Source organism: Notolepis coatsorum (genome assembly GCF_963971535.1).
Source record: "Notolepis coatsorum genome assembly, chromosome: 13".
Classification (NCBI taxonomy): domain Eukaryota; kingdom Metazoa; phylum Chordata; class Actinopteri; order Aulopiformes; family Paralepididae; genus Notolepis; species Notolepis coatsorum.
This window is the reverse complement of record NC_140177.1, coordinates 12,177,161-12,201,751: the sequence shown is the minus strand read 5'-3', so window position 1 is coordinate 12,201,751 and position 24,591 is coordinate 12,177,161. Positions and strand designations below refer to the sequence as shown.

The following is a 24,591-nucleotide window of genomic DNA, read 5'->3' as shown; positions in this document are numbered from 1 at the left end:
TAAAGAAATTATACGTCCAATGCACGTGTGTCTTTGCCTTGATGTGACTCTTTGATGGTGTGTTTTGAAGAGGAGACATTACAACAAATGTAATTTCTTTATTCCGCAGGTGTTGATTACAAAGAAGGCTGTGACGGCTGAAAGCAAAAGCAAAGGGCAACCTGAAACTCAGGCCAGCACTGAGTCAGATAAGGAACCGTCGTCCAAAACGGAACCAAGACGGGTCAAGATATTCGATGGAGGGTATGTATCTAAGCAATATTCATATATACTCTCAATACTTATTCATGAACACCATTTTATCCTTTGAAGGATTTATTATGGTCTGCGAAGCTCATTTTTTATCTTTATCTTTTTCCCCCTCCTTTTTTTCCGATTTTTCTCCCATCCCACTGTTAGTCGTTATGCCAATTCCCAATCCCCTTCCTGGTTGTTGCGCACTTTCCCCTACTGTTGGTCCGAGAGGCCAGAGACTGTCACATGCTTTCCTCCGACGCATGTGCAGCCAGCCGGCAGCCAGCCTGGCCGCGCAGATTCTCACCGGGAGAGTGTAACGTGTGGGAGGCCGCACTACCTCTCACCAGATCCTACCTTCGCTGAGCAGGCGCCCCGACCGAACTGTAGGGGTCGCTGTCCACAACGCCCAGGACCCACCCACGGCTCCCCTCCCCCCTAACTCAGCCAAACGAGTTAGTATAGCGATCAGCCCGAGCCAAGGCAATGCTGACTCTCCGGGAGTCGAGACCGCAGCCTCTTGCATTGGTGACGAGCACAATCTCCGCTACGCCACCTGACCGCCTCAGTGATAGGTTGTTGATGCCTCCATGCTCTACTGAGCGATTGAGAAGGCCCTTTGTTCCTGCTGCGGTTAAATCTTTTAACGAACACCGGCGTTAGCACTGTGTTGAGAGGCTCTCCTACTGTGTTGTGTGTATCCTGTATTGTATCATGTAATTGTTTCTCTCATGTTTGTATATTTGTATTCGCTCTGGTGGCAAACCATGTTTCCCCTTTCGGGGGTTAAGAAATAACCCATACCATACCATATTATTTGAACAAATACATGTTTATGTTAGTGATAAATGTGTTTCACTCGTTTTTAAGACCTAACGGTGCTTCTCCTGGCAATTCTGCAGATATAAATCCAACGAGGAGTATGTTTACGTCCGTGGGCGCGGGCGCGGCAAATACATCTGTGAGGAGTGCGGGATCCGCTGCAAGAAGCCCAGCATGCTGCGCAAACACATCCGCACCCACTCCGACGTGCGGCCGTACCACTGCACCCACTGCAACTTCTCCTTCAAGACCAAAGGTTAGAGCTCCACTGCACCCACTGCAACTTCTCCTTCAAGACCAAAGGTTAGAGCTCCACTGCACCCACTGCAACTTCTCCTTCAAGACCAAAGGTTAGAGCTCCACTGCACCCACTGCAACTTCTCCTTCAAGACCAAAGGTTAGAGCTCCATGCGGATTTCTTCTTCCGTCGGCAATATAATTTGTTGCATTTGGTCAATATCTGTATTCTTATACCTCGGCCCCCCCTCCAGAATTATTGTCACCTTTTTAATAATAACAAATTGGATTTAAAGAGAGAAGCGCCTTTTCTCAGACTCAAGGATTCAGTTATTGGTGTAAAGTTGTGGAATTCTCTCCATGGCGAACTTAAGGGATGTAATAGTGTTTATCAATTCAAAAAAAATTATAAAAAAAAAAATATTTAGTCAGTATGAAAATCAAATGTGATCTGAATAGTGAGATATTTTCTTATTATTTTTTCTTCTCTTTCTTTTATTCTTTATTCTTTATCATTATTATTATTATTAACTTTTTTCTTGTTTAACTGTGGATTGTGTGTTTCTTTTATAATAGTATAAATGATTATTTGTGTAAATTAGGTTGTACGCCGACCATTAAGTAAATACTTGTTAGTTTAGGAATAAGGGGCAGGTAACTATAAGATTTATTCTTCTTCCTGCTCCTTTTGTCCATGGAATGACTATTTATAATATATTTGTAATGAAGAAACTATGATTGTATGATTCCATGTGGCAAATAAAAACTCTGAACTGAACTGAAGGACACTGTACAAAGAGAGAGAAGCTATATAAAAGAAAGGGTAAAAAAAAATATGAATATATATGTATAGCAACAACAGGAAAAAATAAAACAAATAAGATACAAAAGGATGAGCCCAAAACTCAAGTAATGAGCCGTATTCTATGCTAGAAAATTATCTTAATTTATTATTAAGGTAGGCATAATTATTCATTTTATGTAGTAGCATCAGTTTTCTGATATGGATCAGAGTTGGTCATTATTTGCTACACTGCTACTGTGTGGACTATATGGTTGACTAAAAAATCAACACAGTATTGAACGTCACTGCCAGTGAAGTAGCCTTTAATGAAGGGTATGCAGCATCTAAAATCCTTAGGGGTGGTAGCAGCTGCATGTTGTCGTTAGTTTATGTCACCATAGTCCAGGACAGATAGGAAGACTGTTTCAATGATTCTAGTTCTACTAAACTTTGGAAAACAAGTCCTATTTCTATACAGAAAGCCAAGTTTCACCTGCAACCTTTTCACTAGACCATTTAAAGTGCTGTCAAAGTTCATTTCCTTAGCGCTGGAGAAAAGCTTTGAAAGAAAGTTACGGATTTTCAAAAGCCAATTCTATCGAGTCAGCCCAACAGTATAAAGTGTCATCTGCATAAAGATGGACATTAGAGTAAAGACAAGGCAATATCATTAATATAAATAAATACTAATGAAAAGGACCCGTCCTAATATTGAACCTTGTGGGATGCCTTTTGTTATCGTTAGAAATTTGAATAGAACATTATTCGCTTTTATACACCGTTGCATATTGGGTAGTTGTTGAATCATCTGCAATCATTGGTCAAATCCAACACTTGATCATCTGTGCAAAAGCAGGGAAAGAACAATTGCATCAAAAGCTGTATCAACGCGGTACTTCTTATTGTCTACAGCAGACGCATCATTTTAAATGGGGAGGAAGCAGAGATGGTGCTGATGATTTTGCCTTGAAGCCATATTGATGAGGGTTTAACACAGAGTACTGTATCTAGATAAAAAATTACTTGAGTTGAAAACACAAGCAGTCTTCCACACTTTAGGAATTATACCAGATAAAATAGTAAAATAAGAAATATCCGCTATATCCTCTGAGATTAGAGAGCCTGAGAAAGCATGGGTCTAAAGCGTCATCTCCTCTTGCTTTCTAGAAGTGCTGAATGCCTCAAAGTGCTAAGTATCCATCTGTTGCCATGCACAGGAGAAGCAAGATGGTACTTTAAAGGAATGTCAATGCTTTGACATTCCATAAATCATCAACTATGTAGTCCACACTACTAAATCATCAGTCAGAAAGCTCAAGAATGCCCACGGAAATGCACTGGAATGCAAGAGGCTTGACAGCATCTGGGAGTAATTTGGATCCTACATTCAAATACAATGCAAAGCAAAAGAAAGACGTGAACAAAGGCAAACGGACGCAGCTTCGCTCTAGGTGGCGCTAGCGGTGTTCACTCAAGGTGAAAATATTCCAACTTGAGTGAGAAATTCGCCAGGTGAGATGGAACAAATATAGGTATATGAACATGAACATGACTGCATTGAAATCTTATGAAACATATAGATATTGAATAGGTTCCCTTTAGAATCTTAAATATATATCTATATATATAAATGTCAACAATGCCAAACTTACTGACTGGCATGTCCCCATGCCAGTTTTGCTAGTTATCAACTGTCAAACTGACTCTTTGCGTTGTATCTGAACATACAGTAAGATGTAAATGATCCTTTTAATGCAGCTATAGTATAAGTGGAATTGTACAAACACATTCACACAAAACATTGTAAATATTTTTTTTATATATATATTTTAATTAACATTGCAACAAAGGGTGCAAGAAATCAGAATAAAATAAACCCCACAAATGAAACGACTGAACATCGCTTTGGAATAATGTGTTCTTTAGAATTTCCTGAGTTCAATTACATTTTCAGATGATTCAGAGATGATCTCTACCAGACTTTTTAATTTTACTGAATTCCTCATCCTGCGTTACATAATATTCCATTGTTCCATCTGAACAGCTTTGAGCCTGTCAAAAGTTCAGATCCTTCACTTCCCCCGTTAGAAGCGTCACTACCTCCACCACCTCCTCTCATATACGCAGCCAATATGATTCACCCATTCACTCTGGAACTCGCCTGCAACCCACGCCACACTGCAGAACAGTGCTCGGCGGCAGCTCAGCCCACGTTCCTTTTATAAAAATGTCTTCATCGGTTGCTCACCCCATTACACGCAGCCTGCCCAAAGACAGTACCCACTCTCTTACGTAAGCTTCCCACTGCTCTGCTCCTCTCAAGCTCCGCCCACCCATAAGACCCTTGTTTACTTCTCCCTCTCTCTCTCTCTCTCTCTCTCTCTCTGCAGGAAATCTGACCAAGCACATGAAGTCCAAGGCCCACAGTAAGAAGTGCATGGAGATGGGAGTGCCGGAGGGTCTCATCGAGGACCAGGACGCGGACGACTCCGGTACGGTTCTTCACTGGTCAACATACTGTAGACATACAGTACAAACCTGAACTAGGAAACTAAATCTTTAGACTTCATTATATTCTACCCCATTCACTTGGAATGGATAAAAAAATAATGTGCATTGACATCGTAACCAAATAATAATTTATACCCCGTATTTAAATGCTCATAGCATTTAAATATGAACTAGAGACTCGCATCACCGTACTGACTATCTTGTATTTTGCACTAGAGACTAATATCACTGGACTCTCATCACTGGACTATCTTGTGTTTGTACTTTTTTTTTTATATTATATTGTATTTGTATCTATACTTTAAGTTTACCTACTGTATAGTGTATATAGGACTGTGAAGCTATGCACCCCCCCCCCCCTGTACCCCCCCCCCCCCCCCATGCTGCTTTGACACCCGAATTTCCCCAAGGGGATCAATAAAGGATCATCTTATCTTATATAGTATATAGTGTATATTACATACTGTATATAGTGGGGGTGTTATGTGTCTTAAAGACTCGACTTCTTGTTATAGAAGGGGGAAAACGTACCTTAAAAGCGTGAGGCTAAGAAAAATGGGTTCTAAACACTTTTTCTATTTGAGCCAAGGTATATCTGCCTGGGTCTTATCATTATATAACACCGTAATTAGTTCCTGGACCTTCCTGGATCGCTTGCAATCACATATGTTATTGGTTTCCCATGGGTAAATACAGCAAACACTATTGTTTATCCCAATTATCTTATGGATTCAAAACAACAGGATTGCCCTTCCTTTAAGTATCCACTGATAATGACTCGAGGTATGAAATGCAGATTGGCCCCGCTTGCGCTCTCTGGTAGCTATAGGCCGATCAATAGCCATGCCACGGTCTAATTAGGAATTCTAAATGCAGCTTCCCGCTCGCTAACTCGGAGCGCATGTGGGCGGCGTGCGCAGCGTTTAGAAAAGAGGAAATTGCTGCATCTAATTTTAGAAGAAGGAGAAAAAAAAAAAAGGGGAGAGAAGCTGCTGAAGGCGTTCTCTGGTCCCGGTCTCTGAGAGCGCATTTGTTTTCCTCCCCCTGTTTGCGTCGAGGCTTAGGGGGTCTCGGCTGTGAAAAGACCCCGCCGCTGAATCGCAACAATACGTCGGCTAATGCTATTCTTTTTGGCGGCAGATTTGCTCATTGTGAGAAGCAATGGAGATTGAGGATATGATTTATTTATTACATTTTTTTTTTTTTTTTTAAAGCTTAACAGCCCATCTTTTGTGCATTACCTCTGGTGTGAATACTGAAACCAGTGTTGAATGTCATTGATGAAAACCCTTTTCCCCTTTATACTTGACTAGAACAAGAATAATACACCACGACATTGGAATGAATAAAACAAGGCTAAAAAGGCTTACATTTTTGTATTTAAGTATTTCAACAAAAAAGTTCACCAAGAGACTAGTGGACACGTTTACCAAAGCCATGTTTTTCAGGCGATCAGATGTTGTCGACTAAAACTAAATAAAAACTCAATGGCCTACAGATGAGACAAACTGAAACGCTTTGGTCAAAACTAAATCTATAATTACTGTCAAAATTAACATATCATCTTGGGTGGCTGGGTAGTGTGTAGAGGTCTAAGCACTTGCCTACCACCGCAGAGACTCTGCGGTACCTCCGGCTTGGTCAGTCGTCCCTAGGAACACAATTGGCAGTGTTTGCTGGTGGGAAGCCGGTGGGGTATGAGTCCTGGTTATTGCAAACAGCGACTCCTACTGGTCGGTTGGGGCCCCTGTTCAGCAGGGAGGGGATCTGGGGGGGAAATAGCATGAACCTTCGCACACGTTACGTTCTCCCAGTGAAACTCCTCGCTGTCGGGTGAAAAGAAGCGGCTGGTGACTGTATAGGGGAAGGCATGTGATGGTCTACTCTACACCCTCCCCAGACCCACATTAGGGCAGCATGAGGTAGTCTACACCCTCCCCAGACCCACATTAGGGCAGCATGTGGTAGTCTACACCCTCCCCAGACCCACATTAGGGCAGCATGTGGTAGTCTACACCCTCCCCAGACCCACATTAGGGCAGCATGTGGTAGTCTACACCCTCCCCAGACTGACAGTAGGGCAGCATGTGGTAGTCTACACCCTCCCCAGACTGACAGTAGGGCAGCATGTGGTAGTCTACACCCTCCCCAGACTGACAGTAGGGCAGCATGTGGTGGTCTACACCCTCCCCAGACCCACAGTAGGGCAGCATGTGGTAGTCTACACCCTCCCCAGACCCACATTAGGGCAGCATGTGGTAGTCTACACCCTCCCCAGACTGACAGTAGGGCAGCATGTGGTAGTCTACACCCTCCCCAGACTGACAGTAGGGCAGCATGTGGTAGTCTACACCCTCCCCAGACTGACAGTAGGGCAGCATGTGGTGGTCTACACCCTCCCCAGACCCACAGTAGGGCAGCATGTGGTAGTCTACACCCTCCCCAGACCCACAGTAGGGCAGCATGCGGTAGTCTACACCCTCCCCAGACTGACAGTAGGGCAGCATGTGGTAGTCTACACCCTCCCCAGACCCACAGTAGGGCAGCATGTGGTAGTCTACACCCTCCCCAGACCCACATTAGGGCAGCATGTGGTAGTCTACACCCTCCCCAGACCCACATTAGGGCAGCATGTGGTAGTCTACACCCTCCCCAGACCCACATTAGGGCAGCATGTGGTAGTCTACACCCTCCCCAGACCCACATTAGGGCAGCATGTGGTAGTCTACACCCTCCCCAGACTGACAGTAGGGCAGCATGTGGTAGTCTACACCCTCCCCAGACTGACAGTAGGGCAGCATGTGGTAGTCTACACCCTCCCCAGACCCACATTAGGGCAGCATGTGGTAGTCTACACCCTCCCCAGACTGACAGTAGGGCAGCATGTGGTAGTCTACACCCTCCCCAGACTGACAGTAGGGCAGCATGAGGTAGTCTACACCCTCCCCAGACTGACAGTAGGGCAGCATGTGGTAGTCTACACCCTCCCCAGACCCACAGTAGGGCAGCATGTGGTAGTCTACACCCTCCCCAGACCCACATTAGGGCAGCATGTGGTAGTCTACACCCTCCCCAGACTGACAGTAGGGCAGCATGTGGTAGTCTACACCCTCCCCAGACTGACAGTAGGGCAGCATGTGGTAGTCTACACCCTCCCCAGACTGACAGTAGGGCAGCATGTGGTGGTCTACACCCTCCCCAGACCCACAGTAGGGCAGCATGTGGTAGTCTACACCCTCCCCAGACCCACAGTAGGGCAGCATGCGGTAGTCTACACCCTCCCCAGACTGACAGTAGGGCAGCATGTGGTAGTCTACACCCTCCCCAGACCCACAGTAGGGCAGCATGTGGTAGTCTACACCCTCCCCAGACCCACATTAGGGCAGCATGTGGTAGTCTACACCCTCCCCAGACCCACATTAGGGCAGCATGTGGTAGTCTACACCCTCCCCAGACCCACATTAGGGCAGCATGTGGTAGTCTACACCCTCCCCAGACCCACATTAGGGCAGCATGTGGTAGTCTACACCCTCCCCAGACTGACAGTAGGGCAGCATGTGGTAGTCTACACCCTCCCCAGACTGACAGTAGGGCAGCATGTGGTAGTCTACACCCTCCCCAGACCCACATTAGGGCAGCATGTGGTAGTCTACACCCTCCCCAGACTGACAGTAGGGCAGCATGTGGTAGTCTACACCCTCCCCAGACTGACAGTAGGGCAGCATGAGGTAGTCTACACCCTCCCCAGACTGACAGTAGGGCAGCATGTGGTAGTCTACACCCTCCCCAGACTGACAGTAGGGCAGCATGTGGTGGTCTACACCCTCCCCAGACTGACAGTAGGGCAGCATGTGGTAGTCTACACCCTCCCCAGACTGACAGTAGGGCAGCATGTGGTGGTCTACACCCTCCCCAGACCGACAGTGGGGCAGCATGTGGTAGTCTACACCCTCCCCAGACCCACATTAGGGCAGCATGTGGTAGTCTACACCCTCCCCAGACCCACATTAGGGCAGCATGTGGTAGTCTACACCCTCCCCAGACCCACATTAGGGCAGCATGTGGTAGTCTACACCCTCCCCAGACCCACATTAGGGCAGCATGTGGTAGTCTACACACCCTCCCCAGACCCACATTAGGGCAGCATGTGGTAGTCTACACCCTCCCCAGACCCATATTAGGGCAGCATGTGGTAGTCTACACCCTCCCCAGACTGACAGTAGGGCAGCATGTGGTAGTCTACACCCTCCCCAGACTGACAGTAGGGCAGCATGTGGTAGTCTACACCCTCCTCAGACTGACAGTAGGGCAGCATGTGGTAGTCTACACCCTCCTCAGACTGACAGTAGGGCAGCATGTGGTAGTCTACACCCTCCCCAGACCCACATTAGGGCAGCATGTTGTACTCTACGCCCTCCCCAGACCAACAGTAGGGCAGCATGTGGTAGTCTACACCCTCCCCAGACTGACAGTAGGGCAGCATGTGGTGGTCTACACCCTCCCCAGACCCACAGTAGGGCAGCATGTGGTAGTCTACACCCTCCCCAGACTGACAGTAGGGCAGAATGTGGTAGTCTACACCCTCCCCAGACTGACAGTAGGGCAGCATGTGGTAGTCTACACCCTCCTCAGACTGACAGTAGGGCAGCATGTGGTAGTCTACACCCTCCCCAGACTGACAGTAGGGCAGCATGTGGTAGTCTACACCCTCCCCAGACTGACAGTAGGGCAGCATGTGGTAGTCTACACCCTCCCCAGACTGACAGTAGGGCAGCATGTGGTAGTCTACACCCTCCCCAGACTGACAGTAGGGCAGCATGTGGTAGTCTACACCCTCCCCAGACCCACAGTAGGGCAGCATGTGGTAGTCTACACCCTCCCCAGACCCACAGTAGGGCAGCATGTGGTAGTCTACACCCTCCCCAGACTGACAGTAGGGCAGCATGTGGTAGTCTACACCCTCCCCAGACTGACAGTAGGGCAGCATGTGGTAGTCTACACCCTCCCCAGACTGACAGTAGGGCAGCATGTGGTAGTCTACACCCTCCCCAGACTGACAGTAGGGCAGCATGTGGTAGTCTACACCCTCCCCAGACTGACAGTAGGGCAGCATGTGGTAGTCTACACCCTCCCCAGACTGACAGTAGGGCAGCATGTGGTAGTCTACACCCTCCCCAGACTTACAGTAGGGCAGCATGTGTTAGTCTACACCCTCCCCAGACTGACAGTAGGGCAGCATGTGTTAGTCTACACCCTCCCCAGACTGACAGTAGGGCAGCATGTGATAATCAACACCCTCCCCAGACCGACAGTAGGGCAATGCGCGCAATGACCGGGAAGGGAATATTTAACAACTAAATTGGGATGGGAGAAAAATATAGAAAAGCAGACATTAGGTGGCGTAGTGGAGATTGTGTTCGTCACCAACCCCGGAGACGCTGGATTCGCCTGTTCGAATCCAGCTCACAGCTCCGGGGTTGTCACCAGCTTGGCTGGCCGTTCACACTAATACAATTGACAGTATTAGAGGGTGGGAGAAGCTGGCGGGGTGGGTCCGGGTCGTTGTAAACAGCGACTCCTACAGTTCGGTCGGGGCGCCTGCTAAGCGCGGATAGGATCTAAGGGCGGTAGTGTGATCCTTCCACACGTTACACGCTCTCAGTGAGAGTCCGCGCTGCCAGGTGAAAAGAAGCGGTTGATTGGCTGGACGTGTGTCGGAGGAAGCACGTGATAGCCTCCACTCTCCCAGACCGACTGTGGGGGGTAAGTGCGCAGCGACCAGGAAGGGGATTGGGAATTGGCATAACAACTAACATTGGGATGGGAGAAAATCGGAGGAAAAAGGAGGCGGAAAAAGATAAAAAATAAAATTAAAAAAAGGCAGACATTAATAAAAATTATCAAAAAAAATTGTATTAAGTTTATTTGAATATGGACAGTGCACATTATTCAACAGTAATGAGACAAAGTACCACCACTGTAAATATGCCAGTGGGTAGCTAGTTGTCAACTGCAGTCCCTACTAGGCAAGAAGTTAAACGCCAGGTAAAAACAGAATAGAGAGAGACATTCTACACATTTTAAGAGCATAATTATAACAGTATTTGAATATAACAGCATAGTTAAAAGTGGTTAAGGCTATTAAATACATAACTTGCTATTGGCAAAGTGGGGAAAATACAGAATAGTATGGGAGAATACAATACAGAATACAGAAAAAAACAAACAGAATAACGGTAAATAACAAACACGTGTTAGTAAGAAGCATAGACTGTATACTGCAGAATATTTTTATAATAAAAATAATGAACATTTCACCTGAACCCCTTGTCCCCCTTCTAAACCCAGGAGACCGCAGTCAGCCAGGCAGCGCCGACCGGCCCGACTCGGACGGCGACGACTCCGAGGGCCCCGACGACGACGACAACGACGACAACGAGGAGGAGGAGGAGGAGGAGGACAGCCAGGCGGAGTCGGGCCTCTCCACCAACCCCCCCTCGGTGTGCGCCAGCCCCCAGCACCACGGCGCCCCCTGCAGCCACGCCGAGGTACCGCCCAGCGCCCTCCTGGCCCAGATGTCCATCAGCGCCGCTCCCCTTCCCTCCTCCTCCTCCTCGTCCCGCCCCACCCCGGCTTCCGACCCCGACCCCCCCCACCACCACCACCCCCACCACCACCACGCCTCGGACACGGAGTCGGTCTCCATGATGAGCCCCGTGTCCCTGTGCGGGCAGATGTCCCTCTCCGGTGCCCCGTGCTCCAGCCTCCTCGAACCCCCCGTCCCGTACTCCCCCCCGCCCCTCGCCCCCCCCGCCTACGACCCCTACGCCTCTGACAGCGAGTCGGTGCACATGATGAGCCCCGTGTCGCCGTGCCGGCAGATGTCCATCGACTACCCAGACTTTGACGTGCCCCCTAGTCCCCCAGCGCCGGGCAAGGGCTCCAAGCCCAGCCAGGTGAGACCCGTGCCTTCCTGTTCCCCTCTGTGCTTCCTTTTAGGGATGTCCGATATTATCGGCCGATATTGGCATTAAAATGTAATATCTGGAAATTATCGGTATCTGTTTTCAATATTTTTTTTTTATTATTATTTATTATTTAACATTTATTTACCCAGGCAAGCAAGTAAGAACAAATTCTCATTTTATTTATTGTCAAAAGTATGCATGATGTTGTGTTAATTCCACAACAAGAGATATGTAATGTTAATTACCTGAAATTATTCCGTTTTTTTTGGGGGGGGGGGCCTGCATATATCGGTATCGGTTGATATCGGTATCGGAAATTAAGAGTTGGACTATATATAAAAAAAAGCCAATATCGAACATCCCTATTTCTTTTCCTACCCTCCCTACCCCTCTCCCCTCTATGCTTCCTTTCCTACCCTCCCCTCCCCTCTTAGCTTCCTTTCCTACCCTCCATGCCCGTCCCCTTTTTGCTTCCTTTCCTCCCCTCCCCGCCTCTCTCCCCTCTGTGCTTCCTTTCCTCCCTCCCTCTCCCCTCTATGCTTCCTTTCCTCCCCTCCCGCCCCTCTCCCCTCTTAGCTTCCTTTCCTCCCCTCCCGCCCCTCTCCCCTCTTAGCTTCCTTTCCTCCCCTCCCGCCCCTCTCCCCTCTTAGCTTCCTTTCCTCCCCTCCCGCCCCTCTCCCCTCTTAGCTTCCTTTCCTCCCCTCCCCCCCCTCTCTCCTCTATGCTTCCTTTCCTACCCTCCCTGCCCCTCTCCCCTCTATGCTTCCTTTCCTCCCCTCCCTCCCCTCTATGCTTCCTTTCCTACCCTCCCCGCCCCTCTCCCCTCTGTGCTTCCTTTCCTCCCCTCCCTGCCCCTCTCCCCTCTATGCTTCCTTTCCTCCCCTCCCTGCCCCTCTCCCCGCTATGCTTCCTTTCCTCCCCTCCCTGCCCCTCTCCCCTCTATGCTTCCTTTCCTACCCTCCCTCTCCCCTCTATGCTTCCTTTCCTACCCTCCCTCTCCCCTCTGTGCTTCCTTTCCTCCCCTCCCTGCCCCTCTCCCCTCTATGCTTCCTTTCCTACCCTCCCTCTCCCCTCTGTGCTTCCTTTTCTCCCCTCCCCGCCCCTCTCCCCTCTATGCTTCCTTTCATTTACATTTACATTTAGTCATTTAGCTGACGCTTTTATCCAAAGCGACTTACAAGTTCTGTACGACAAGACAGCAAGAAGGGTACGACTCTATCAGCTGAGTAACAATGTTCATCAAGTGTTGCGTGTTACAGTGTAGGTTAGTTTATTAGGACAAGTGCATGACAGTAAGGTTAGTCAGGGTTAGATTATTATTATTTTTTTTTAATCATTTCAGATAGTGGTTGAAGAAGTGAGTCTTTAGTCGACGGCGAAAGATTGGACGGGATTCGGCTGTCCTAACTGGGATGGGTAGTTCATTCCACCATTGTGGGGCAAGGACTGAGAATAGGCGGCTTCTCTTTGATGACCCTCCGGGAGCTTGGATAGGAGTAGGTCTGAGGCGGCCAGAAGATGCAGAGCGTAGGGGTCTTGAGGGTGTGTAGTTAGAGACCATTGACCGGAGGTAGGTGGGAGCGGTTCCCTTTGCTGCACGGTATGCTAGGTCGAGGGCCTTGAAGCGGATACGTGCAGCAATGGGGAGCCAGTGCAGGTCCCTAAGAAGTGGGGTGACATGGACCGACTTCGGTAGGTTTGATATCAGGCGGGCCGCTGCGTTTTGAATGAGTTGAAGAGGCTTGGTGGCAGTGGCCGGGAGGCCAGCTAGCAGTGCGTTGCAGTAGTCGAGGCGGGAGATGACTGTTGATTGGACGAGGAGTTGGGTGGCTTCTTTTGTCAGGAAGGGGCGTATCCTTCTGACGTTGCTCAGGAGGAATCTGCAGGTTCTGGTTGTCGCTGCGATGTGAGCAAAGAAGTTCAACTGGTCGTCGAGGACAACACCAAGGTTCTTGGCGGTCGGGGACGCGGTCACAGCTGCATTCTCGACTGTGATGGAGAGGTCGGTCAGGGGGGAGGATTTGGCCGGCAGGTGGACCAATTCTGTTTAGCTTAGGTTCAGTTTGAGGTGGTTGGTCGTCATCCAGGCCGAGATGTCGGACAGACAGGCCGAGATCCGCTCAGAGACGTGGATATCTGAGGGAGGGAAGGAGAGGAAGAGTTGAGTATCATCGGCATAACAATGATATGAGAAGCCATGAGACGTGATAATGTTACCCAGTGATTTAGTGTAGAGGGAGAAGAGAAGGGGTCCTAGGACCGAGCCCTGGGGGACACCCGTCCGGAGGGGGCGGGTGGCCGACAGAGTCCCTCTCCATGACACTTGGTAGGAGCGGTCGTTGAGGTATGATGTCAGCCATGTCAGCGCAGATCTAGCCACTCCCATTCCTGCGAGGGCCGCAAGGAGGATCTGATGGTTGACTGTGTCGAAGGCTGCAGTTAGATCTAGGAGAATCAGGACAGAGGAGAGGCCTTTCGCTTTTGCTAAGTGATGTGCCTCTGTGACCGCAATGAGGGCCGTTTCTGTGGAGTGGCCAGTCCGGAAGCCAGACTGATTGGGGTCTAGGAGGTCATTCTGTAAGAGATAAGCAGTAAGTTGGTTGGATACAGCACGTTCAAGTGTTTTAGAAAGGAAGGAGAGAAGAGAGACAGGACGGTAGTTGGCTATGACGGTGGGGTTCGGGGTTGGTTTTTTTATGAGGGGCGTGACTCTGGCTTGTTTTAGGGAGGTGGGGACCACCCCCGAGTTGAGTGAGGAGTTGATGGTTGCAGTTAGGAATGGGAGGATGTCCGGTGCTATGGTCTGGAGGAGTGGGGAGGGTAGCTGGTCCAGCTGGCATGTAGTTGGACGGTTCGACGTTACCAGTGGCAGGGTCTCGGCTTCTGTAATGGGAGAGAAAGATGACAGAGTGAAGGATGAGGTTCTCGATTCAGCGTTTGGAATGGGTGGGGGTTGGGAGAAGGAGCTGCGGATGTTCTCCACTTTTTCCTCAAAGAAGATCGCAAAGTCTTCGGCAGAAAAAGATGAGGGAGGGAGGGGGTGGGGGGGGAGTGAGGAGGGAGGACATGGTAGCATGCAGTTTGCGAAGATTCTTGGCAGAGGCCTCGATCCTATGGTGAAAGAAAGAAGCTTTGGCATTAGTAATGGTTTTGGAGAATGTTAACAAGAGGTTGTGATATGTGTCGATGTCAGCAGTGAGGCGTGATTTTCTATACTTCCTCTCAGCCGCTCTCAGGACCTGTCTTTGTTCTCTCACTGCATCCGTCAGCCATGGACTGGGTGGGGAACGGCGGGCAGGTTTCTCAACGAGGGGACAGAGCTTGTCAAAGGAGGTTGCAAGGGCTGAGAGGAGGGTGGAGGTTGCCATCTCTGTGGGGAGAGCAGAGAAGGTGTCACTCAAAGGTAGAGCGGATATTATGTCAGAGGAGAGGGTGGAGGGGGATAGGGAGGCCAGGTTACGTCTGAGTGAGACGGTTTGAGTTGGGGTGAAGACCTTTCGGTTAAGCACCTCCCCGGCCCTCTCCCCTCTATGCTTCCTTTCCTCCCCTCCCCGGCCCTCTCCCCTCTATGCTTCCTTTCCTACCCTCCCCGCGCCTCTCCCCTCTATGCTTCCTTTCCTCCCCTCCCTGCCCCTCTCCCCTCTATGCTTCCTTTCCTCCCCTCCCGGCCCCTCTCCCCTCTTAGCTTCCTTTCCTACCCTCCCTCTCCCCTCTGTGCTTCCTTTCCTACCCTCCCTCTCCCGTCTGTGCTTCCTTTCCTACCCTCCCCGCCCATCCCGCATGCAAAACAGCGATTACCTCCCGCCAATGCCCCAAAAAATAAAGGTGAATGTATTCCCCCTGGTTGTCGTCTGGAGGAAAAGGCCTCGGTTCTGCTGACATGGCTTCTCTTTACAATGCTTTTTTCCATAACTGATCTTGGAAACTGATTTCCCCCTTTTTTTTTTATCTCTGTTCTTTTCTCTTCTCAGGATGGCCCTTCCGCACCTCCCAGTGTGCCAGTCAGCGAGTCGGGCGTCCCAGTGGACCGCGGCACCCAGACCTCCTCCTACGCCCCCCAGACCTCCTCCTACGCCCCCCAGACCTCCTCCTATGCCCCCCACAGCTCCCTCTACGCCCCCCAGACCTCCACCTATGCCCTCCATGGCTCCTCCTATGCCCCCCAGACCTCCTCCTATGCCCCCCACAGCTCCCTCTACGCCCCCCAGACCTCCTACGCCCTCCATGGCTCCTCCTACGCCCCCCAGACCTCCTCTTACGCCCCCCACAGCTCCCTCTACGCCCCCCATAGCTTCCTCTATGCCCCCCAGACCTCCTCCTTTGCCCTCCATGGCTCCTCCTACGCCCCCCAGACCTCCTCCTACGCCCCCCAGACCTCCCCCTACGCCCCCCAGACCTCCCCCTACGCCCCCCAGACCTCCTCCTACGCCCCCCACGGCTCCTTGCACTTTCCCTCCCTGGGCCCGTTCCCGGCACCAGGAGCAGGGACCCGGACCCACCTGTTCAGCCACCTGCCCCTGCACTCCCAGCAGCCCGCTCGCTCCCCCTACAGCCTGGTCCCGGTGGGGGGGATCCAGCTGGTGCCCGCGGGCCTGGCAGCTTACTCGACGTTTGTACCCATCCAGGCGGCTCACCCCGTCCAGCTCACCATCCCGGCGGTGAGCGTCATCCACAGGAACACCAGCCCCCTGCCGGCCCTCGCCAACCTCTCTCCCCAGCAGCCGGAGGGCTCGTCCCCCGCCGCCGCCCCCCGGCCCCTGGTGGTCCAGGAGCCCGTCGGCAGCATGGTGCCCTGCTTCCCCCTGGGGCAGCTGACCGGCCTGCGGGCTCAGACTCTCCAGCCGCTGGGTCTGGAAAAGCTTAACCTCGTGGGGCTGACGCCCAACACGGGCCTGGCCTCCTCCCAGCTGCTGCCCCCGCAGCAGGGTCTCACCCTGCAGGTACTAGCCGCCGGTCCCACCTCCCAGAGCAGCAGCAGCACCGGCCCCCAGACGCACATCCCCGGCCTGCAGATCTTAAACATCGCCTTGCCCGCCCCCTTCATCCCCTCCCTCGGCCCCCTCTCCTCCCTCAGTGCCCTCCCCCCCTCAGGGCCCTCCTCGGACAGGCAGAGTAGCCTGGAGGCTCCGGGGACGCCACGGCTGTCTCGGACCTCCTCTGGGCCCCCCCTACCCTCCTCCTCGCTGGGCCCTCGCCCCTCCTCCGCCTCCTCCCCACCCGCCGTCTCTCTGACGGCCATTACCCCTCTTCCTCCTCCGGAGGTGACGTGGTCGGGCGTCCGGCCCGGCTCGGGAGGCGGGGGGGTGGCGGGGAGCCGAGTCAGAGCGGAGCCCCCCCAGACTGTGGAGAAGGAGCAGAGGGGTAGATCGTCCCCACAACAACAACAACAACAACTACGGCATGTTTCACCTCCTCCTCCTCCTCGCGAGGGCGGAGCGGACAATGTGAGGCAGCCGCCAGCGGGGGGAGCCGGTGAGCCGACGCACCGGAGGTCGCCGGCGGTGCTCTCCAGGCAGCGGGTGACGACGGACGACTACAACGAGGCGTCCAGCGACGACGAGGACAGACTGGTCATCGCCACCTGAACGCCCCCCCCCCCTAGCCCCTCCCCCCCAGGAAAGCTCTTCTTCTTTGTTCTGTTCTTTTTGTAATGCTTGTCACTTTGTAAAAGACTGAGAATACTTCTTCAAAGCACAGTTTCTGACATTCATATTGTATGTGCAATCATATGAATTGACTATGATGATTATTATTATTATTATTATTATTATTATTATAAATGATGACCAATTTTTTTTTTTTTTTTGTCAGCTCCAGACAATTTCTTTTTTTTGTACATGTTGTATAGACAATTGTGCCTTTTTGGAGTTTCTTGTTTAGGAACCTGTACATATAATTCCTTATAAATTCAGTAGTTGCTTGTGTTTATTTCAAAGAAATGGAAGTATAAGTTGAGAAAAAATGGAGGATATGAGTTTTATTTTGGAAAATTTGTCATTCGTAGATTTATGGAAAAATAAATGTTTTACTGGTAGATGTACATTTCTATGGATTTGGGGGCAATGTGTCTGTGTACAGATGTTGTGTTCAACTATTTATTATATTCCATCTAGTGCCCATTATGATTCATAAGTCCATAGGTATGTGCAATATGGTAGCTTTACATTGCGGTATCACTATTATCAACTGTATCAGTAAAACTTTGTTTACAAACGTTCAAGCGGTGTTGATGTATTTTGTTTTGGAAATGCCTATATAATAATAATCTAATAAGATCAAATGTTCACAATGAATTTTAAGGTACTGTATGTAGGCATGAGACGACAGGAGAAAGGAGGACGCGCACCTATGTTGGAAAGTTACTGACCTCGGCCAATGGTACAAAAATGTTTTTAAAAGTTGTTATAATAATTCATTTAAGTCAACATTTGGATGTGTCGTCTTCATTGGGGGCATTGTAGATTATACTTTTTTTTTTTTTTTTTTATTACGTTTATTTGAATATGGACATTGCACATTATTCAACAGTAATGAGACAAAGTACCACCACTGTAAATATGCCAGTGGGTAGCTAGTTGTCAACTGCAGTCCCTAGGCAAGATGTTAAATGTTAGGTAAAAACAGAATAGAGAGAGACATTCTAGACATTTTAAGAGCATACTTATAACAGTATTTGAATATAACGGCATAGTTAAATGTGGTTAAGGCTATTAAATACATAATTTGCTATTGCCAAAGTGGGGAAAATACAGAATAGGATGGGCGAATACAATACAGAAAAAACAAACTGAATAAGGGTAAATAACAAACACTTGTTAGTAAGAAGCATAGACTGTATAATTTTTTTCTTAACAGGTTGGCACTATAACACAATATAACGTTTAAAATAAAATGATAGAAAGTAATTTTAAATATGAATATATCCCGTTAGGGGAGCCAGACTGGCTAGCCAGACCCAATGTCTCCCAAGTGGAATTTTAGAGCGACGATACGAAATGGACTCATTATTCAAAGAGCAGCTTGAACTCTGGCCCAGACAACATTAAAGTATGACAGGTATTCATTCATCATTTTAGTAATCAGACATAAAATGATTATTATTTAATCTATAGTCTCTCACGTTGATGAATCGCACACCATAAATACATACATCTGCCCTGCCTTCATTCACTGATGAAGGTATCGGCAGACTTGTAATGAAAGTAATTTATCAAAAAAAGCCTTATTTCTGATTCAAAAGATGAATAAAAGGCAATGGTTGAGACCCTTCACTATTGATTTAGACGTTTTCTTACCTATTAACACTTTGAGTGCCAGCGACGCTATATGCCGCTAGTTCATGCCGACCGTTGAATGCCAGCAACGCTATATAGTGTTTGTTTGTCTTTTTTTTTTATTAGCGATTTTAATTCATATTTCATCAATCTAGCCTCACGCTAGTGCAGCAACCTCTCTGACCTCCATTGGGGAAATACCGCCCCCTATCGTCTCTCCTTGTGTAACTGCATCCCATTGGATTAGACTGATGGGGGGGGGGGGGGGAATCCAGTTTCCTCATTTTACTTTTCCAGCAAGGCATCCGAAGAGATCGAAGTGATTGCCGAGCCGGAAAACAGCGTGGAATACATATTTACAGTACCCAACGCTGAATCAATAAACGCGATCGATATTTAAAATGGCGATCAGGAATTGGAATAATCTTTTTGGAGAACATCTGATCTGAGGTAAGGAATCTATTTTACCAGTCTTAGGATAATCGGATCTGTTTTCACAGAGATATCAGCGTTTGCCCTATGTGTGTGTGTGTGCGCGCTGATCAGGAAATGAGAGAATAGATTTTTCAGCTCGCTTCTCTAGCGTGCATAAGTACACATATACTATCGATAATCTAGCGTTTATTTGAAAACGATTCATAAATAGGCCGAAAAATGTAAGTTTTTTGTGTATTCCAGAATATTCCAGTAAATGCCGTTTATCACGGAATCTTTATATTTTCCTGAAACTTTCAAGAAAACAAGGGCTTTTCAAAATGCTATAAAACGGAAATGAACCGATTAAAAAACAATCCGTTTCGACAATGTTGACTGCAAACAAGTCATTGATAAGCGACGGCCAGATTAGACACAGCCATAATTTAAGACATAGATTATGCGTTCACAACGCTATCATTGAAGTGGGTTCTGGCATTCAACCATGTTTTACCATGTTAACCAGTGGCATCCAAAGTGTTAAAAACATGGCGGCTGGTCCCTGCAATTTCAGCAAAGCACGAGTATTCGAACAAATAAACAATGTAATTCAAGTTGTTAGTATTTGGTCGTTTAACAGCATGATGTCTCTGACCCACCAACACAAAGCAGATTCTACATCTGAAGAAAATGAAGAATAAAGAAAGAAAAAAAGCAGTAACCTTCTTACTGTCCTATACATGCACTCCTCCTATACTATACTAATGTCTTATGGCTAGCACTCAATACTGCACCACTGTTTGATCATTGTTACTCAGCTGAAAGAGTTGTACCCTTCCTGCTGACTTGTCGTACAGAACTTGTAAGTCGCTTTGAATGAAAGCGTCAGCTAAATGACAAAATATAAATGTAATGTATTATCTTCTGAGCCACCCCCAAAATGCAGCAGCTTACGTAACGATGCAGCTCAATAGTATTTCATCTGTAGGAAGGATCCATAGTACAGTTAGAGTGGATGACTGGACTATGAGCTAGTATACAAGCCCTGCTACTGCCTCCCCAGTCCCCACCCGTACCTCAAGTTCTAGAGGGGCACGTTGGGGTCAATGACAGCAGTGGAGTCAGTTTTCTCCATGAGTTCAACAAAAAAACGATTTGGAGGAGCCACAGTATTAGGGTCTGGTTACAACTGCCATGTCTTAACATATAAAGAAATATAGTCTGAATCGAAATTATATACGCTTATCGACGATCATTTTTCATGCAGATAGGACCGCGGCGCGCATGGTCCTTTCAGTGCAGTGCTACCACACGGTTATTAATCTAAATGTATTTTTGTTGCACAAAAAAACATACTGGCACTTATCCTAAACGTATTATTTATTTATCGGTTGATTTACTTTCTTCTTAATGGAAAAGTGATGAAGAAGAAGGGATAAAAGGGATTATCTGGGGGGGGGGGCCAGGACCAAACATAGCAATCTGGCTTGAATGAGGCAACCTTTTAGAGGGTGAGTCATCCATCTGTTGGGGAGAGAGAGAGACAACAGCCCATAGCGAGCCAGCAGAGACGCCTAGAGGTCACCAGCCAGCACTGCTGAAGCTCAGCGCTCTGACAGATGGCACCGCGAGGAGGACAGAGCAGGGTTACGGAGGTGTGTCCAAAGTCAACCTCGTTCTGAGTCGCGTCTCAAGCTGTCATTGTAGCACACGTTTCAAGCAGTGTCATTGTTTTGTGCATTTCTTTTTTTTTTATATCATGCTTTTATCCAAAACACTTTACAATTTGTTCCTCACATTTTTTCCCATTCACTCCGACATTCACACACCGATGGCGGAGGCGACCGTGCAAGGTGCTTAACCTGCTCACCGGGAGCAATTAGGGTGTCTTGCTCAAGGGCACATCGACACGCTGCCCGGGGAGTCACAAGAATTCTGGACCCTTAAGCCCTTTATTTCCTACTTAACCATTGACGCTGTCGATCAGTATAGGTCCTTTCGTCATACCGAACTAAAGAGGCTGGATATAGGAAGAGGGAAGACAGGCGGGAAAATTAATCGGAGGCAATGCCCTTTACACATTAATCACGTCATTAGTGAATCTGGCTATTGTGCTGAATAGCTTAAACTGCTTAAATATCAGGGAGATATTTTCTCATTTAGATATAGTAATCTAACCCAAATCTAGTTGACCCAAATAGTAAAAATAAAAAGTGAAACACGTCATCAATATGCATCCAAAATATAGCGAAACCCCTTTTAAAACTGAATGACATTGCGAGTTTAAAATGTCAATGTGTTTCTAAGACCATGTCAAATCTGGTGCTCAATCAAATGAGCCTCCTCTACTTTTACTGGTATAAGCAATTGTACACTTCATTCCTTTAATTGCGTTCCACGTCTCTGTTATGGTAAATTGGTAAATGGCTGCTTTTTTTTATATAGCACTTTTATCCAAAGCGCTTTACATTTTGTTACTCACATTTTACCCATTCATTCAAACATTCACACACACTGACGGCGAAGGCGACCATGCGAGGTGCCAACCTGCTCATCAGGAGCAATTAGGGGTTAAGTGTCTTACTCACAAGGACACATTGACACGCTGCCCGGGAGGAGCGGGAATCGAACCGGGAACCTCCGGATTGCCAGACGACTGCTATACCTACCGAGCCACTGTCGCCCCCACGTCTCTGTTCCTCTACATCTCTGTTCCTCTAAGTCTCTGTTTCTCTACATCTCTGTTCCTCTACATCTCTGTTCCTCTACATCTCTGTTCCTCCAAGTCTCTGTTCCTCTACATCTCTGTTCCTCTACGTCTCTGTTCCTCTAAGTCTCTGTTTCTCTACATCTCTGTTCCTCTACATCTCTGTTCCTCTAAGTCTCTGTTTCTCTACATCTCTGTACCTCTACATCTCTGTTCCTCTACATCTCTGTTCCTCTACATCTCTGTTTCTCTAAGTCTCTGTTTCTCTACATCTCTGTTTCTCTACATCTCTGTTCCTCTACATCTCTGTGCCTCTACATCTTTGTTCCTCTCTCTGTTTCTCTACATCTCTGTTCCTCTAAGTCTCTGTTTCTCTACATCTCTGTTTCTCTACACCTCTGTTCCTCTACATCTCTGTTCCTCTACATCTCTGTTTCTCTACATCTCTGTTCCTCTACATCTCTGTTCATCTAAGTCTCTGTTCCTCTAAGTCTCTGTTTCTCTACATCTCTGTTCCTCTACATCTCTGTTCCTCTACATCTCTGTTCCTCTATGTCTCTGTTTCTCTACATCTCTGTTCCTCTACATCTCTGTTCCTCTACATCTCTGTTCCTCTAAGTCTCTGTTTCTCTACATCTCTGTTCCTCTACATCTCTGTTCCTCTAAGTCTCTGTTTCTCTACATCTCTGTGCCTCTACATCTCTGTTCCTCTACATCTCTGTTCCTCTACATCTCTGTTCCTCTAAGTCTCTGTTCCTCTCTCTGTTCCTCTACATCTCTTTTCCTCTACATCTCTGTTCCTCTACATCTCTGTTTCTCTACATCTCTGTTCCTCTACATCTCTTTTTATCTCTCTGTTCCTCTACATCTCTGTTCCTCTCTCTGTCCCTCTACATCTCTGTTCCTCTACATCTCTGTTCCTCTCTCTGTTCCTCTACATCTCTGTTCCTCTCTCTGTTCCTCTACATCTCTGTTCCTCTCTCTGTTCCTCTCTCTGTTCCTCTACATCTCTGTTCCTCTCTCTGTCCCTCTACATCTCTGTTCCTCTCTCTGTCCCTCTACATCTCTGTTCCTCTCTCTGTTCCTCTACATCTCTGTTCCTCTCTCTGTTCCTCTCTCTGTTCCTCTGTTCTTCTACATCTCTGTTCCTCTACATCTCTGTGTCTCTACATCTCTGTTCCTCTACATCTATGTGTCTCTACATCTCTGTTCCTCTCTCTGTTCCTCTCTCTGTTCCTCTACATCTCTGTTCCTCTCTCTGTTCCTCTCTCTGTTTCTCTGTTCCTCTACATCTCTGTTCCTCTACATCTCTGTTCCTCTACATCTCTGTACCTCTACATCTCTGTTCCTCTACATCTCTGTTCCTCTACATCTCTGTTTCTCTACATCTCTGTTCCTCTCTCTGTTCCTCTCTCTGTTCCTCTACATCTCTGTTCCTCTCTCTGTCCCTCTACATCTCTGTTCCTCTCTCTGTCCCTCTACATCTCTGTTCCTCTCTCTGTTCCTCTACATCTCTGTTCCTCTCTCTGTTCCTCTCTCTGTTCCTCTACATCTCTGTTCCTCTCTCTGTCCCTCTACATCTTTGTTCCTCTCTCTGTCCCTCTACATCTCTGTTCCTCTCTCTGTTCCTCTACATCTCTGTTCCTCTCTCTGTTCCTCTCTCTGTTCCTCTACATCTCTGTTCCTCTCTCTGTCCCTCTACATCTCTGTTCCTCTCTCTGTCCCTCTACATCTCTGTTCCTCTCTCTGTTCCTCTACATCTCTGTTCCTCTCTCTGTTCCTCTCTCTGTTCCTCTGTTCTTCTACATCTCTGTTCCTCTACATCTCTGTTTCTCTACATCTCTGTTCCTCTACTCTAGTGTCTCTACATCTCTGTTCTCTCTCTGTTCCTCTCTCTGTTCCTCTACATCTCTGTTCCTCTCTCTGTTCCTCTCTCTCTGTTCTTCTCTGTTCTCTACATCTCTGTTCCTCTACATCTCTGTTCCTCTACATCTCTGTTCCTCTACATTCTCTTTCTCTACATCTCTCTCTCTCTTGTTCATCTCTGTGTCTCTACATCTCAGTTCCGAAATTACATGCGTAATTTCAATGTGGAATTATGAAGCACACGTTGTTGAAAATAAAAGCACACGTTGTTGAATTTGATCATGCATACTTATTTGAAAATTAATTACAGCACTATGTAATCAATACAATTTATAAAATGAGGCATATTTGCCAAAAAAATATTTATAAAATGAGGCATATTTTGCCAAAAAAATAATATTTTTTTATATATATAATTTTATTTTCTGTCACCTACCCGCGACCCCAATTTGGGTCGTAACCCGTAGTTTGAGAACCACTGCTCTACATCTCTGTTCCACTACGTCTCTCTGTTCCTCTATATCGCTGACTGAACACCCACCGCTCCCGCTAGTCGTTCACAAACGAACACAAAGTCAAGCCCTGGAATAAAATGCTAAAACCTACTGTACTTTGGGTGCATTGTGTTGTGGAGTAACTTTCAGCTTTTATCCTACAGATACCGAGTCCAAGTCATTAATGTCAAGTCACAAGTTGTTCATGTTGAATCCCAAGTCACATACAAAAAAATATATATATATATATATATATATATATATATATATATATATATAT

At 47.8% G+C, this 24,591-nt stretch overlaps 1 protein-coding gene across 1 annotated transcript in view; it reads left to right on the top strand.

The window, feature by feature from the left end:
* The window catches only part of hivep1 (HIVEP zinc finger 1), a 93,421-nt gene extending 75,526 nt beyond the window's left edge, over positions 1–17,895 (top strand). Inside the window, exons 5-10 of the mRNA XM_084328083.1 lie at positions 110–243; positions 1,137–1,312; positions 4,468–4,569; positions 10,937–11,544; positions 15,528–15,596; positions 15,972–17,895. Coding sequence (XP_084184209.1) covers positions 110–243; positions 1,137–1,312; positions 4,468–4,569; positions 10,937–11,544; positions 15,528–15,596; positions 15,972–17,141 — 2,259 coding nt within the window. The 3' untranslated portion in view covers positions 17,142–17,895. The remainder of the gene's footprint in view (positions 1–109; positions 244–1,136; positions 1,313–4,467; positions 4,570–10,936; positions 11,545–15,527; positions 15,597–15,971) is intronic.
* Positions 17,896–24,591: the final 6,696 nt, after the last annotated feature.